The following is a 15,490-nucleotide window of genomic DNA, read 5'->3' on the forward strand; positions in this document are numbered from 1 at the left end:
AAGATGTGGGGGTCCCCGTTGCACAAAAGTCGGTATTTATGAACGCAGCGCTTGAAACGACGTCCGCCGCGGGGACTGTGCGCCCTGAGCTGACTCGAGCACCGTGGAGGCAGAATGGTTTTCGAGATAAGATAAGATCACTGCAACCGGCGGCTCGCCGAGGCTTGCCGCCGGCACAGGCTACACTAGGCTACACCGACCAATCTCGAATTTCTCGTCAAACGAGAACATTGGAAGACGCTTGCTCGCACTGGAACAATTCCAGCACACAGTGGAAAGACAAAAATTTGAGCCTTCGACGCAAGGAAGGGATAGAAATGGCCCAACGTTTAAATTGCCAGCGGGTCCGTGTTTACGTCTGTTTGTCGAGCATACCTTGTCTCACCGTCGCCCAGACAGCCCTGAAATCTGCCCCCACAATGTCGCCATCGTCTACGCCCACAATCGCTCATGACGCCCAATCGTCCAGCCATTTGTCTTATCCAACATACGTCCTCGAAGCATTGACTTCTGCCTCGACATCAACCATCTCCCAGCCCCAGTCGCGAGAAATCCTCAAAAACAGGCTCTACGTCGGCAACCTGCATCACACGGTCGACGAGTAAGCACCGAATGTCGCTCTCAACAGCTGAAAAACCATCTCAACATGAATCCCCGCTGCAAGGCATGCGCTGATCCAGATCTTCTCGAAATACGGCAAGCTCTCCAACCTCGACTACCTCTTCCACAAGAGCGGCCCGCTCAAGGGCAAACCCCGCGGCTACGCCTTCGTAGAATACGCTGAACCACTCGTGAGTCTCGTCTCGCAAACCCTCGCTAGTCCTGCCCGTGCTCACCCCGGGTTTTCTATGTCATACGTAACACGTCCAAACGACCACACCCCTTCCCCAACCATACCTTCCTGCTATCCGGAAGGTTCGGGGGCGAGCATGACTGCGGGTTGACTGCACGCGGTGATGCCCATGCGCTGACATGTTTGACTTATCCTGCAGGATGCAGACAAGGCCCTCGCCTCGGCGCATAACAAGCTCCTCCGCGGACGCAAGCTTGTCGTGACGTACGCCAACCAAGCACCAGTATACCCGTCCGGGCCATCCTCTGCCTCGGGCTACAGACGAAATTTGAACGAGGCTGGACGACCGACGGCGCTCAGTCTCTTGAAGAGCGCAGGTGGGCGAGAAGGGTACGTCCCGACAGTCACCTTATTTCAGTGCTGGATCTTCAACACTGATTCTTTCAGCGGTGCAACGAGAACCAAGGATAAAATCGCTATTATGGAAGCCAAGCTCCGCCAGCTCGAACAGCCCACACGCCCTCCTCCCCCTCCACGCTCGCACGCTCTCCCGCCTAGACCTCCTGCGCACCAGCCTCACACAAATTCGCATCCGTCTTCGACCGGGCGCAATCGACCTTCGTCTTCGTCTACACCTTTGTCCAGATCCATCCCTCCGCGCCCGTCGTCTTCAGCCCTTAAGCCCCCCGTCTCGACCAATCCTTCGCCAATTCAAACGGGCGATCTCGACCTGGCGTTTGGGCGGAGCGCTGTAAAGGCAACAGGTACAGCTTTGAAGGGCGTGAAGATTGTGCGAAAGAAGCTAAAGGACAAGGAGGCGGGAGACGCGGCTGATGCTCACGCTGATGAACATGCAGTACAAACAGAGAAGGGAACAAGAAGATCAGAGAGTAGCTTTCATTGATAATGGGATGGTGGCATATTACCAAACTCTGAGTGCATGTTGCGATCAATGTGTCTTTCCCTATCTATATATCTAGGTCGTATGTGCCATGACATTGGATTCTGCATGGAAAAAAAATACTCCCTGGCGGGGAGTCGAACCCCGCTCTCGCGCGTGACAGGCGCGTGTACTAATCCGATATACTACCAGGGACATGATCAATATTCAATTTGTGGTATACATAGATAGATATACATATTGAGTGACGGCGTGCAGGAACTGAGAATGGGTTTAGTGCTTGCGAGATAGGTCAACGCATCATGACGTATGATGGTCAGTGTAGACCCCATGCGGATTTGATGAGGTCCGCTCCTCGTTCCGCAAAAGCATATACAGCCGCCTGGCAAATCAGAGGAGTGAGTTTGGAAGTTTAGTCGATGACAGGACACTGCTTGCCTGAGTATTGGCCGCGGGGATGTACGGCTAGAGAGGTTGACGGATGAAGAGTGAGACTCATCGAACAGACGACACATTCCAGCGAAAAAACTCACGATCACGGACGCGTCGATGACACGTAGACCTTTGACATTCTTGACCCTCAAATCGGGGTTCACGACTGCACGACGCAAGCCAATGAGTATGGGAAGAACCATCAACGCTGCTAGCTACGCACCTCCTGATTTTGCACCTACAGCGGACATGCTAGCGGTCCCGACAGGGTGGTAGATGGTGGCCGTCTGATTCCGCACGTAGTGCTCAATCTCCTCGTCCGTATGCGCCAGTCCGCCGGGGCCAAACTGTGAGAGAACGTAGTCGTCCCAGACTAAAGCGTTCAGGAGCCGTCTCACGGCCTTGACAGCATTCACAGAGATGAGCGCATCAAGAGGTTGTGTCAGGAAGGCCGGGTCGATGAGTGGAAAGTCAAAAGGATCGCTTGAATTGAGGCTGATACTCCCTCCTATGAAACAATATCAATACATCGTCATGGAGTGCAATCAAGTGTTAGACGCACGAGACACCGGGCTTGTGACGATGGTCAACAATGTCATGTAATTTCCCGTTGTAGGAATTGGTTCTACCGATGAAGCAAACCCGTTCTATATGCGTCGTCTTCATGAGCTGCACGATATTTATGAGCGAATCTGCTGTGCTCACCGTGAAAAGGATCTGATAGTGTGCCGAGTTCGGACCAGAAGAAGGATCAGGATACTCCTTGAATATTGATGAATTGTCTGGAAACCGAAGCCAGCCGATCATATTGCCAGCCGGCGTGTCAACAAAAGGTCCAGTTCCAGAAGAATTGTATTCTGCAAAAATGTCCGCAAAGAGCGTCGCATTGCGCTCGAAGGTCTCCCATGTCGCCGTCGAATTGACGAGGAATTCGTTGGAGAGTAGCGCGTGGTCGTGCAGGTTCTGACCGACGTCGGGCAAGTCAACGAGCGCCTCTATACCAAATTTGTCCAACACCGCAGGATCGCCCACGCCAGAGAGCATCAGCAGCTGCGGGGTATTGATTGCGCCTGCAGACAGGATGATTTCCTTTTTAGCAGAGACGCGGTACCGCTCACCTGCGGTACAATACTTTCACATCAGCATCCTCTGGCAACTTTGTTCCCTGAAGCAAATATCTCACCAGCGCTGCTCTGTGCGAACTCCACGGATGTGAATGAGACAGGTCCATCAGCGTCTGCAGCGACTATCTTAGTTACTTGTGTCTCGATTAGCACGTCCAGGTTCGGGCGGTTCACATAGCGCGGTGCGAGGTACGCAGTGGCCGAGCTGACCCGTTTACCCCCAGATATAGTGGCCTGCGTCCAACCTATTCAATACGTTGTAGTCTGAGTTGAGGGTATTGACGTTATTGGAGGCACTGCGTACCGATACCGATCATGGCCCCGGAGTTCATCTCTTCATTAAATGGAAACTCAGTCAGCTCTTGCGTAGTTTGCACGATTCTGTCATCTATCGTTTGAGGAAACCCGGGAAGGCTGACATTCAGAAGTCCCGAAAAGCCATGAAACGCAGGATCGAATTGTCCGGTTATGTTGTGGTGATCCGCTGGGGCTACGAAGTGCTCGCTCTGAATTGAACCAAAGTCAGTCGGAATTCCGTAAAGATGACCCGAACCACACCTTTTTGAAGTATTTCAGAAGTGCGTCCCATGACCAGCCTTGATCGCCTGTGATCTCGGCGTAGCGATCCCAGTCATTGTCGGATCCACGAATATATACCATATAATCTAGGCAGAGAAGTTCAGATAGAGCGGTAAACGCAGGATGGCCAGCGACGACAACCATAATTACTTACTGATAGAGCTACTTCCGCCCAAAAGCCGCCCCCTAGGATAAGGCACAGTACGTCCGTATAACCCGGCTTGCGGAACTGTCGTGTAATTCCAGGTCCACGGGGTGGCAGGAACCAGCTCTGTGCAGAAGAATGGCACGATCGAAAGTTCGACGCCTTCGTTCCTGCACGCCGATATCCCGCATCAGGGCATCCCGGCAAAGTCAGGGTATTCGAATGAATACAAAACCGATGTCCAGGATGACGATAACTTACGATGGACCAGCTTCAATGACGAGCACACGAACTGATGCATCCTCTGTCAACCTGTTCGCGACTACATTTCCTGCGGTACCGCCTGATATAGCATGATTGTTCGAACCATAGTAAATAATCAGCGTTACGTTGACACGCAGGCTTGCGTGTGTAGGATACGCACCTCCGATGACGACGAAGTCGTACTTGCGGCTCAGAACGTGTGCAGGGTCGTTGTATATCTCCCCATAAACGACATTTACTGCGAGGAGGATATGAAAAGCATTTGAGAGCCAAGATAGTGACATGTTCGAAGAACAGAGGGGTGAAGTGGTCAAGGAGAATAGTGTAGAGCGCGTTTGCCTGGATGCTATTTATAAGGTCTTGTGAGCAAGACAACACAGCACACATATCCATTCGGACCGAGGCGTGAAACAACACCACAGAAATGGAGGGCGGGTGCACCAACCGGAGCGAAAGCCAAAATGACTAGAAACGTGACCGAGATTTTGACGCATTAGAGCTACCACTCAGATTGTAAAAGGTAGAGATCTGGAATGGGGTATTGAGAGGTCCGAGAGGTTCAGCAGTCCCCAAGTCCTAAACAGGACTTCTTGGTGCGTGATGTTAGACTGACGCATTCATCACTGCTGTTCCTGATCTAGTAGAGCAGTGACTCGAAGATACATTGAACCTGTCTGTGGATAGTCCTCAGTCCTAATCTAGCGAGGGTGCCTGTCAGTGTCTGTCGCCTGTGACACAAGGAGAACAGCAAGCACATGCAGAGCAGCCCTGAATTATCAGGGATAGTTTCGCGAAAATGACATATGGACTCACCTTTACCCATGGCTCCACATTCCCTTGACATTATCAGGGAGGTATAGTACACAACATTGACGACCGACGAGGTTGTGTTTGCTACTTGTATTGTCCGTCAGATCATCGAATACTTTGCCGTATGTCATGGCAACATTCAAGGTAATTCCGGCCCTCGATAAAGACATTTTCGAAGAACAGAAGAGGAGCTCAAGGCGAGGTGCGTACATTGAAAAGCTTCATGTGCGCTGTTGCGGGTGCAGAAGACTGCGGAGTGAGATAAGGTGGTTGACAACCCATTGGGAGGACAGTGTTGAGCTAAGGCGACTGCATGGAAAGGGATGGAGTGAGCGCGCCTGGGTGACCGGCAGGCCGAATGATTGCCGCGAATGCAGTTCCATTGATGCACCGGTGAAAACGTCACCTAGATAAGTACACTTGCACACTTGAGTACCATGCTGATGCGCTGTTGGACACAAACCTCCTCAGTCAACTCAATGGTAGCAGCTCGAAGACGTCATCGAGCAGTGGTCATATCCTTACCAACTGTCACTGCATTGACACCGTGGTTCCTAATCTAACGCAAGAACAGAACCAGTGGCTGAGCGTGTGGAGGTGGTCCGGACACCCGCGAAGGAGAAGCAGTAACACCGATGAGGAACGAGCGCGCGTAAGTGGTACCGTGCAAGTCCATGCGCTGCCCCAAGACAGACGCCACCTTTCCGCTTCCCGGATCATCGATCATCCTTCGCATTGATTATCCCTTGGACACGGAATCGGAAACACGTAGAGAGGTATGGAGCCTTATATCTGCAGCTGGCAAAATGCTCGTTCGACGTTTTCAAAGGTCCGAGCCGAGTTGTTCCTGTGATGCCGTCCGTAAGGTTCAAGTCTTGCTGTCGATCCCAATCAGATCATGTGTGTGAGTGTGAGGAGGCAGTGGTATGCATTGCGGAACAACTGAACGCTGTTGGGTGAGTTGAGAAGAAAAATGGGAGGTTATGAAGTGAGCCGGCGGCTGAGCGCTGAGCGCTGAGCAAACGGAATGCGTCCGATGCGTCGGAGGCGAATCTCGATCTGGAAATCCATGCGACTTCAAGACGGAAATCAAATTTGTAAACGTGACCTTGATATCCTGCTCCATTGTTTCCTCGACTGACACAGACTTGAAATGCGATGCCACCTACGACTATGCATTTTTCTCTGACAGTGCAACAGTGCCGGCCCATCAACCCGTTGTCATCTCCAGAGCGCTGTCTAGACTCTACAACGATCAGCACAGGTCGGGCGCTCTCATCGTTCCGTACGTCTCTTAGTGCCTTTACATCTGGTTCTTACAAAAGGTCTGCATCATGCTCCAAACCATGGCGATGAGATGATCTGTTAAAAAAGACGCGTCTTCGAAGCATGTGATTAGTGTATTATGAAGATGGAATGCATCTCCAGTGCGTCACGTCGTATGATACCCGGAACAATGAGAGACAGAGAGAGAAAAGCACGAATAACAGGCAAAACCGGTTCAGTGCAGACCCCATGCGGCTTTGATGAGGTCTGCCCCTCGTTCCGCGAAAGCATACACAGCCGCCTATCAATTCAAAATAGGAGTCAGCTCGTCGAAGGCGTCGTCGCCGGGCGACTGCCACGTACCTGAGTATGAGCCGCAGGAATGTACGGCTAGAGAAATTGAATGGAAAGTGAGCCCTCGACTAACAAACAACATGCGTTGAAAGAAAAGGACACTCACGATCACGGACGCGTCGATGATACGTAGACCTTTCGTGTTCTTCACCCTCAAATCAGGGTTCACCACTGTAGATAGATCAACAGTCCTGTTCAGCGCACCGCTAAGAATAAAATCGAGAAATCGAGGCACGCACCTCCAGATTTCGAGTCCACGGCCGACATGCTCGCCGTCCCGACGGGATGAAACACGGTCGACGTCTGGTTCCGCGCGAACTCCTCGATCTCCGCGTCAGTCTTCGCCAGCCCGCCCACGCCGAACTGCCCGATCACGTAGTCCTTCCACGCCGGCGCTGCCAGGAACCGCCGCGCGGACTTGATCGCCTCCACCGCGACGAAGGCGTCGACCGGGTGCTTCAGGAAGGCGGGGTCGATGAGCGGGAAGTCGAACGGGTCGCTCGAGTTTAGGGAGACGCTTCCGCCTGTGGGTCGCCGCGGTTCGGCATCGTTCAGCACATCAAGGCGGATCAGGAAGTGTCGCAAGCTGCGGACACTCACGAGACGCCGGCGTTGCCAAGTTCGTCAATATGCTCATGTAGTTCCCCGTGGCCGGGATGGGCACCGTGAATCCCGCAAATCCGTTCTTACACGCCCCGTGAGCCCGAGCGGGTCTTCGCGCGTCTCCAATCCCACACTCACCGAAAAAATGACCTCATAGTGCGCCGAGTTCGGCCCCGCGGTGGGGTCCGAGTAATTCTGGAATATCGAAGAGTTGTCCGGGATGCGAAGCCAGCCGATCAAATTGGCCAGTCCGTCGACGAAGGGCCCGGTCCCAGTAGTATTGTACTGCGACATGATGTCCCCGAACAATGTCGTGTTTCGCTCGAAGGTCTCGAAGGTCCTCGTCGAGTTGACCTCAAACTGGTTCGGGAGCAGCGTGTGGTCCTGCAAGTTCTGCCCAACGTCGGGAAGATCTACGAGCGCCTTGATCCCGAATTTCTTCAGCGTCGCGGGGTCGCCCAAGCCAGAGAGCATCAGAAGCTGCGGCGTGTTGATGGCGCCCGCAGACATGATGACTTCTTTCTTGGCCGAGACGCGGTACCGCTTCCCTATCGATAGCAACGAAAAATCATCGAACGGTTCAGCGCTCTCGGGGAACACCAGCACCACGAAGCCGGCATCCTCACCTGTGCTGCTCTTTGCGAATTCTACAGTCTCGAAGGACACAGAGCCGTGGCTTGTTTTGTCCGCCGCGATGATCCTTGTGACGTGTGACTCGATCAAGACATCGAGATTGTGGCGGCTCACGTAGCGCGGTGCGAGGTACGCGGTGGCCGAGCTACTCCGCTTGTTCCCTGAAATAGTCGTCTGCGTCCAGCCTGCGCGAGAAAAAATCAACTCCAATGAGCACCCAACACATCCGCGGAAGAAAAAAAGAAACACGCGTCGTACCAACTCCAAGCGTCTCCCCAGAGTTGACGTCCTCCCTGAACGGATACTCCGAGGCTAGCTCTTTCGTGGTCTGTACGACCCTATCGTCGATCGTCTGCGGGAACCCAGGCAAACTGACCTTCAAAGGCCCAGAAAAGCCGTGGAACGCAGGGTCGAACTGCCCGGTGATATTGTGATGGTCCGCCGGCTCGACGAAGTGCTCACTCTAGCAGGAGGGTCAGCGCAAGGCCCAGATCAAGACCCGGTCTGTCTGAGAGAGCAAGTCTGAGCGACGCGCGCGCACCTTTTTAAAGTACTTCTGGAGCGCGTTCCACGACCAGCCGTGATCGCCTGTGACATTAGCATACCGATTCCAGTCGTCGTCCGACCCGCGGGTATACACCATGAAATCTGAAACCCGCAAAATTCAGCCGGGATGCCGTAGAGCGCCGAACGTCGACGGCCGCGCGGCAAAGGCACTCACTGACGGAGCTGCTGCCGCCGAGCAAGCGTCCTCTCGGATACGGCACGGTGCGGTTGTTCAGCCCGACCTGCGGCACGGTGGTGTAGTTCCACGTCCACTGACTCGCGGGGTAGAACTGCGTGCAGAAGAACGGGACGATCGAGTCCTCGACACCTTCATTCCTGCAATAAAATAAAATAAAATTGGAGCGCCGATCGCGCGCCACATCAATCGGAGCGTCAGCGTCGTTGTCTGCACTAGGCGCACACGAACAGCCACCGCCAAAAAGAGCGCAGCTCGGTCCGGGATAAGGTGAGGACTTACGACGGCCCGGCTTCGATGACGAGGACGCGGACGGATTTGTCCTCGGTCAGTCGGTTGGCGACTACGTTTCCTGCGGTGCCACCTACAGTAGCACGAGGATCAGACGAAGAAGTCTCAGTACTCGGATTGGAAGAACAAAGGGCAGGCGTAAGCGCGGCGATAGAGGACGCGTACCCCCGATGACGACAAAGTCGTACTCGTTCCGAAGCACGTGCGTGGGGTCATCGAACACCTTGCCCGACGCCCCAGTCGCCGCGAGGAGAACGAGAGCCAGGGTCGCGAGCCGCGCGGGTAGGAGAGACATCTTCGAAGACGCGAACAGTCGGTCGGTCGGTCGGTCGAAGAAGAGGGGACGTGGTCGTGTGCGGTATGTTATGGACCTGCGCCGTGCGCGAAGCTAAATATGGGCCCTCGGGACGCGGCCATCACGGAGAAGCAGGCTCGGGCGTGGGTGGTGACAGAGAGTCAGCGTACAAAGATGACCCCTCCATAAGCCCATTCTGAGCGCAGGGTGTTACAAGGAGGCGACAGCAGGTACACCCACCTAGCGACGGACGTGAGAGCAGGTGCGAGTGGGTCGAGGGCTTCACAGGTGCCTCGCAGGGCTATCGTCGGCCATAGAGCTGCTCAGCGGTGGCAATGCACCCTGCTGACTGCTGACAGAGTCGCGGCACTGATGTGTGTCTCGATTGATTCCAGGGGTGGAAAATTTACCTGCGGCATGACATACAACCATGCACAGCCCCTCTATTTTTTGGTCCCGGCCTCAAACCATGTGAGATTGTACAAGGAGAGCATACACGACAAGAGCAAGCGCAATAAATAGCCTGACTCGCGTCAGCAAAACATAGATACCAAAAATAGACCGATCCACATGCCGAACATACACCGTTCCACCGTCCGCGTCCACCGTCCAACATTAATCGACACTGTCAACCTGCTTCTTCGAGTCGCGTATCGTCTCGTCATCAATCTGCGACGTCTCCTGTTGAAGTCAATTTTTTAGCAACAGCACGGGCCACCAAAGGATCTCCGGAACAGACAGGCGCAACACTCACAGACTGCGGCAGCACGACCATCTGCATGTCGTTCCCATTCTCGTCCGTCATCCGGCGCGTCGTCATGACCTTCACGCTCGGCGCCGTGGCCGTGCCGGACCTGCCCGTCGTGAAGTTAAACGACGTGCCCGAGTCCTCCCACAGCGCGACGCTCCGCCCTTGCGCCGAGCCGCTCGAGACCGACGAGCCGCTCTTGAACACCGCGCGCGCGTTCAGCGTGGCCAGAATCGTGTTCGAGTACCTGTGTGTGAACGCGCGTGTATGCGTGCGCGGTTTTTTTATCGGCGGGAGCAAAACAGGTCGGTCAGAGAGGCACACAGGGCAGGCACATAACGCTATCGCATGATGCCATCAAGCGTGTGTGTACTCACAGTTTCGCGAGCATCAAGAAGCTATCAGTCCAGACCGAAGACGCAAGAGCGCACGAATGTGGGAGCGATCAGCGATCCGGCCGATTTGGGCGAGCGGACGTGCGCACTCACAGGATGAAGTGGATGTTATTGTGATGGAAGACCCAGAAGAAGATCAGCTCGATAGTCGCCCCGAACGCCGTGATCATGCCCGTCTCGACCGTGAGCTTGATCAGCTTGTTAAGCATGTCCTTCGTCTCCATCCAGTGCGAGGATGAGCTGGCGCGAATGAGCTGGCGTAGTTTACAAAAAACGTGAGTTGGGATCACGCGCGTGCAGACATCAGAAGTACTCACGAATCGGACCATGACGACGGCAATCATCACGTCGCAGACGGCGCTGCCAGTAAGCCACACCTAAACGACAATGAGCGATGGTGCAGATAAATCACTCGAAGAACTTGCCGTGACTTCGGGATCGAGCTCGTTGATTTTGCTGAAGTTACCGATCAAGGAGAACTGGAACGATCAGAGGGATTGGCAATCAATCAAAGACACAGAACTGGCGTTCTTGCCTTGATGCCGCAATAGAACGCCATCGCCCATGAGAGGATGGAGATCTGGGAGGAACGTCAGGATACGCGCGAACTCTAGCAAGTGCTACTGGACAAGGTTCACTCACGACGGCGATGAATAAGGGCAGGATACGACTCTTTCCCAGAACAGATATCCTCCAGCAGAAGAAAATCTGGACACACGACGAGACTGCGTTTCGTTGATCATTGAGAATCGGACACAGGTGGAATAGAGATGGGACGCACTGAATCCACAGATCGGAGGAAGCGTCGTGAACGACCAAGTCGGTGCGGCCAAGGAGTCGAGGTCGCCCCATCCCGCAGCGAGGCCTTGCCATGCTGCGATAGTGCTGAACACGGACGACAAGATCTCGGCCGAGAACACGATCCACACTGAGCGAACAGCGATGTCAATGGCGGGGCACTGCACATCAGTCCAGGAGCATACCGAAGATCTTTATCCACCGATCGTCCTTGGGGAAGTTCAGATGATAGAAATCTAAGCGATGCGTGACGAAAATACCATCAACGACGTGTCAGAAAAAAAAGCGCGACAGGCGGCATACACATCTGCACTACCAAGACCCCAAATAGACCATATCCGAACAGATATCCCAGAAGCTGTAAGTCAGACAAGACAAGATTGCCCGCAGTCAGTGTCAACGAAGCTCGAGACGGTGTCTGCGACGGACCAAAGGGCCTTGTCTATTGCCAATGCGCAACGTGGTCAGCAACGCAGACGCAGACGCTCAAACAAAAGGAGCAAACACGTACACGAGGGCGATATCGGCGGGCACACCAGGCAAAGGCGCCATGATCGTTTTCTCTTCACAGTCGTGGCCTGGACACAAGTCGCGGTGAAACGCAAAGAGGGAAAGCGCAGAGACGGCTATATAGTTTGGAGCTGTTCACGCACATCATTTGTGATGCAGACGCGTTCTGCGTGCGGTGGCGACGGGGCATGTCAATGAAGCTTAGCACATGATGCATGATCAGTCGTAATCGCCACTGCAACTGCGCCAGGGACAAGCGCCCACCGGATCTGCAGAGCAGGTGAGCAAGACTTCTTCTCAACTGAGATAAACTGATATAGATCCAATGCTTCGAACTCTATAAACTAGTGTTTGAAGTAGTGATTGCGCGATGGGGATGGTGATAGGATCAGAACCTCCTCTTTCAATGCATAGACGGAAGCAGAAGAGACGAAACGCAACCCTGCTCAGGCCCAGGAAGGCCGGGGCCTGTGAGAGAGATGGAGAAGGACGCGATCCGTTTCCTTCCTGAGGATCGTATTCACCCGGTGCGACATGCGTGTGCACGGTCCCTCAGTTTTGACAGCGAGGATTTTGAACTGAGACTACCTTCGGGACGCAAATAGAGACGTGCTCACCGAACGATGTGAACACGCGCCCATATCAGGTGGAGAAGACGAAGAGAATCCCAACGGAGGACCCCCGCCACCGCTGGCGCAGCGGAACTATGAACGCTGCTTAGTCACCAGCTCGCCAAGTCCTCGGGAGTGTATCTCGACGCCGCAAACGGCCGCGGCAGCTCCCACCGGCGACTTGTCTGAATCCAGTGATGATCGTATGATCGTGCGGAACGCCTGCAACGTTCTGGTGGAAGACGGTGCGCGTTGGAAGCTGGCGAGCGGCCATCACATGGAAGCCCAGGAATGGAACGCGGCAGCGTCCACCTCGATGCCGCGTGCGCCGTGGGCTCTCGTCGCCCGTTGTGGAACTCGGGTCCCCCGTCGAGCTCGCTGTTTAGCTCGCACTGCATACCGCTCTCTCGATCCACTGCGCTGAACTCTTTCCACCTACTTTGCCCCGTTCCTTCGCCTCTCCCACACTACACTATCAGTAGCCTCCAGCTGGTCAGACTTGCAGCCAGCTTTACTCAGCAATGTCTCAGACAGTCGACGAGGTGAGACACGACCGTGCTGCGCATCTCCCTTGCTGTGCCGACCTGCCTGTACAGAACGCAGCCATTCCTGAGCGTGAAAAGAAGTCCGAGGACGTCGACACCAACCCCACAGGTGTCTCTACTACGCCCGTACCGAAAGAGCAGCCTATACCAGCGCCGTCGCAGTCGGCCCCTCCGGAGGGCGGCACACAAGCGTGGTTGACGGTCGCCGGCGCGTGCGTGCTTATTTTATTTCTTTCGAATGCATGACGGTGCTCACGATACTCGTCGCACAGTTGGTTGGTGCAGTTTTGCACGTTTGGGTGCGTTGTGCGAATGGGACCTGTCGTCTCGCGCCGGCTCTGCTCATACGCTCTCAATTTTGATAGGTACTCGAATGCATTCGGAGTGTATCAAGGCATGGTTCACAAATGACATCATACACTTATGAATCTTCCTCTGAGACTTGGGCTTCTGCGCTCAGATTTCTACGTTCGCGAGTACTTGACAAACCACACATCGTCAGAAATCAGGTTCGTCTCGCGTCATTTATCTTAGTGAACCGCAATACCGACGTCGGTTTGCGCAGCTGGATCGGTAGCATGCAAGTCATGCTTGTCCTCTCTCTCGGGCTGTTCACAGGCCAGCTGTACGACAGAGGATACTTGTACGCGTCTATCTCCCCTGTTTTGTTTTCTAGAGCCACGTCTGAGCGGCTCCACGAATCCCCAGCCACCACCTCATGATCGGGGGCTCGGTCCTATTCGCGTTCTGCCTCTTCATGCTCTCGCTGTCCCACCCAAACCAGTACTACCAGGTAATTTCCGGTGCTGACATCCACGCGTGACATATACTGACCAACATTCATGGGCGCGCGATGCCCATAAACGCAGGTGTTCCTCAGTCAAGGCCTCGGCGTCGGCCTCGCGATCGGCATGACCTACATTCCCAGCCTCGGCGTCATATCGCACTATTTCCAACGCCGGCGCGCGCTCGTGATGGGGATCGCCGCCTCGGGGTCCTCACTCGGCGGTGTCATCCACCCGATCATGCTCAACAAGCTCTTCCACGGGCCGAGCGGCTTCCAGAAGGGCGTGCGCTATAGCGCCGCGATGAACCTCATTCTCCTGTTCATCGCGAATTGCCTCATGCGCACGAGGCTCCCCCCGAGGAAGGGTGGGAACATGTTCGCTGGGACAAGCGCGTTCGCGAGAGACCCGCCGTATGTCCTGGCAGTGATGGGGTAAGTTTATTTTCGGAGGGGGATGGCAGGGCAAATCAGCGTGCTCACTCCGCTCTCGGCATGAAATTTTTCTGCTAGGGCGTTCCTAGTGATCCTAGGCCTGTTCTTTCCCATCTTTTTCCTGCAGCTGGATGCCATCACGCACAACCTCGATCCCAACTTCGCCTTCTACTCGGTGCGTGCGCCCCCCCTCACACTCTACCCCTGGATCTGCATAGACTGACACTGCTGTACGCGTGCTGGCTCTCGAAACTTTCTTTCAGCTCGCGATCCTCAACGCGGCGAGCGTCTTCGGGCGGGTGATCCCGAGCCTGATCGCGCAGACGACAGGCGTGTTCAACACGATCGTCGTCTGCACCGCCATCTGCGGCATCCTCGTGTTCAGCATGTTCGGCGTCACGACCGTCGGCGCCGTCATCGTGTTCGCCATCCTGTTCGGCTTCTTCTCCGGCGCGTGTACGTCCTCCGCTTCTTCCCCTCGCAGACTCTCGTTTGGACCGCGATGCCAGTGAATGCCGCCGGGCGGTTGCGGTCGACGTCCGGCGGTGTCAGCTGTGGCATTAATGCGGTGCTTGGCGTGCTGTCGTGCTGACTACTCGACCATCTCACAGACGTGTCGCTGCTCGCGCCGATGTTGACGTCCCTCGCGCGAGACGTCACTGAAATCGGGTGAGTGCATGCCCCCTCCTGGCGTCCTCTCCTCTCTGTCATTACGTGCACCGCCCCCTATGTTTACGCGCACCGCATCGGCTCTTGACTCACGAGGACCCCGCGCGCACAGGTCCCGGATGGGCATCTGCTATACGTTCACCGGTGCGCCCCCCGCCCCCCGATTACCTCCCAGCTTTGGGTGCTTACTGTCCGAAATGGGTCGCGCGCATATATCCAGGCATCGGGAGCCTAGTCGGTTCGTCTCCACTCTACACTCCCTCGCGACTCGCGCAGACACAGCGGGACGCGCTCCTTTCTTGATTCGCGTTTGTGACTGCGTCTCTCCCTCTCCCTCTCCCCACCGCAGGCACTCCGATCGCAGGCGCATTGCTCACGCCCACGAACATGTGGTGGCGTCCAATCATATTCAGCGGTGTAAGCCATTCTTCCTTCCTTGCCTTCCTGTTTCTCACTTGCGCGATGCAACGGCCTTGCCGCGCGTAGACGACGATGACGGTCGGCGCGGGCTTCCTGCTCGCTGCGCGGATGCTGGTGGCCGCGAGGAAGGGCAAGAGGGCGGTGTAGTGCCGGAGCTCGCGCTTAGATATGATATCCGCTCTTTTTATTTTGTCTTTTCTGTCGGGATCGACGTGGCGTGGCATCCTAGTACCAGTGTCGACATGTGCATGGCTGCCTTTCTTTTTCATTTGAAGCTATACATACGCATCCCTTTGGACGGTTGGACGCTCGAGGACCGTGTGGCTGGCTTTCACGATCAACT

The 15,490-nt window shown here is 55.0% G+C and overlaps 8 protein-coding genes across 8 annotated transcripts; 3 read left to right on the forward strand and 5 right to left on the reverse strand.

The window, feature by feature from the left end:
• Positions 1–557: 557 nt before the first annotated feature.
• Positions 558–1,304, forward strand: HETIRDRAFT_243615 (uncharacterized protein; the record flags this gene model as incomplete). The annotated part of the gene is made up of 4 exons (XM_009554529.1): positions 558–601; positions 665–791; positions 993–1,183; positions 1,253–1,304. Coding segments are annotated over 4 exons (414 nt in total), but the record flags the coding sequence as incomplete, so codon positions are not given.
• A 706-nt stretch (positions 1,305–2,010) lies between these two features.
• On the reverse strand, positions 2,011–4,522 carry aao10 (aryl-alcohol oxidase10; the record flags this gene model as incomplete). The annotated part of the gene is made up of 11 exons (XM_009554530.1): positions 2,011–2,076; positions 2,228–2,292; positions 2,350–2,634; positions 2,689–2,773; positions 2,832–3,244; positions 3,310–3,495; positions 3,555–3,756; positions 3,809–3,915; positions 3,984–4,144; positions 4,236–4,317; positions 4,399–4,522. 11 exons carry the CDS (start codon positions 4,520–4,522, stop codon positions 2,011–2,013), a joined length of 1,776 nt encoding a protein of 591 aa, XP_009552825.1.
• A 531-nt stretch (positions 4,523–5,053) lies between these two features.
• On the reverse strand, positions 5,054–5,218 carry HETIRDRAFT_164453 (uncharacterized protein; the record flags this gene model as incomplete). Its single annotated transcript, XM_009554531.1, has 1 exon — positions 5,054–5,218. One exon carries the CDS (start codon positions 5,216–5,218, stop codon positions 5,054–5,056), a length of 165 nt encoding a protein of 54 aa, XP_009552826.1.
• Positions 5,219–5,944: 726 nt separating this feature from the next.
• On the reverse strand, positions 5,945–6,259 carry HETIRDRAFT_423103 (uncharacterized protein; the record flags this gene model as incomplete). Its single annotated transcript, XM_009554532.1, has 1 exon — positions 5,945–6,259. The coding sequence occupies one exon, from the start codon at positions 6,257–6,259 to the stop codon at positions 5,945–5,947; it is 315 nt and encodes a 104-aa protein (XP_009552827.1).
• On the reverse strand, positions 6,139–9,232 carry aao11 (aryl-alcohol oxidase 11; the record flags this gene model as incomplete). Its single annotated transcript, XM_009554226.1, has 12 exons — positions 6,139–6,615; positions 6,678–6,704; positions 6,775–6,839; positions 6,908–7,192; positions 7,269–7,353; positions 7,410–7,819; positions 7,898–8,089; positions 8,163–8,367; positions 8,446–8,552; positions 8,626–8,786; positions 8,929–9,010; positions 9,103–9,232. The coding sequence occupies 12 exons, from the start codon at positions 9,230–9,232 to the stop codon at positions 6,550–6,552; spliced, it is 1,815 nt and encodes a 604-aa protein (XP_009552521.1). The 3' UTR covers positions 6,139–6,549.
• Positions 9,233–9,847: 615 nt separating this feature from the next.
• HETIRDRAFT_456021 (uncharacterized protein) lies at positions 9,848–11,725 on the reverse strand (the record flags this gene model as incomplete). The annotated part of the gene is made up of 12 exons (XM_009554533.1): positions 9,848–9,913; positions 9,987–10,227; positions 10,469–10,629; positions 10,693–10,752; positions 10,807–10,831; positions 10,894–10,955; positions 11,018–11,100; positions 11,157–11,303; positions 11,359–11,409; positions 11,477–11,531; positions 11,603–11,615; positions 11,685–11,725. The coding sequence occupies 12 exons, from the start codon at positions 11,723–11,725 to the stop codon at positions 9,848–9,850; spliced, it is 1,005 nt and encodes a 334-aa protein (XP_009552828.1).
• Positions 11,726–12,162: 437 nt separating this feature from the next.
• Positions 12,163–12,718, forward strand: HETIRDRAFT_108023 (uncharacterized protein; the record flags this gene model as incomplete). The annotated part of the gene is made up of 2 exons (XM_009554534.1): positions 12,163–12,221; positions 12,289–12,718. The coding sequence occupies 2 exons, from the start codon at positions 12,163–12,165 to the stop codon at positions 12,716–12,718; spliced, it is 489 nt and encodes a 162-aa protein (XP_009552829.1).
• Positions 12,719–12,729: 11 nt separating this feature from the next.
• HETIRDRAFT_148861 (MFS monocarboxylate transporter) lies at positions 12,730–15,458 on the forward strand. Its single transcript, XM_009554535.1, has 15 exons — positions 12,730–12,836; positions 12,891–13,051; positions 13,112–13,138; positions 13,205–13,233; positions 13,300–13,348; positions 13,405–13,482; positions 13,548–13,632; positions 13,709–14,058; positions 14,137–14,233; positions 14,322–14,514; positions 14,670–14,727; positions 14,840–14,871; positions 14,948–14,965; positions 15,077–15,144; positions 15,214–15,458. Exons 1-15 carry the CDS (start codon positions 12,816–12,818, stop codon positions 15,292–15,294), a joined length of 1,347 nt encoding a protein of 448 aa, XP_009552830.1. The 5' UTR covers positions 12,730–12,815; the 3' UTR covers positions 15,295–15,458.
• Positions 15,459–15,490: the final 32 nt, after the last annotated feature.

Source organism: Heterobasidion irregulare (assembly GCF_000320585.1).
Source record: "Heterobasidion irregulare TC 32-1 unplaced genomic scaffold scaffold_13, whole genome shotgun sequence".
NCBI classification, from domain to species: Eukaryota; Fungi; Basidiomycota; class Agaricomycetes; order Russulales; family Bondarzewiaceae; genus Heterobasidion; species Heterobasidion irregulare.

Bases quoted from the DNA above. Each gene is read 5' to 3' on its own strand.
- HETIRDRAFT_148861 (XM_009554535.1), top strand. From the start codon at position 12,816: ATGTCTCAGACAGTCGACGAG. The intron at 12,837-12,890 runs GTGAGACACGAC...CTGCCTGTACAG, and splicing joins TGTCTCAGACAGTCGACGAG to AACGCAGCCATTCCTGAGCG. The intron at 13,633-13,708 runs GTAATTTCCGGT...CCATAAACGCAG, and splicing joins ACCCAAACCAGTACTACCAG to GTGTTCCTCAGTCAAGGCCT.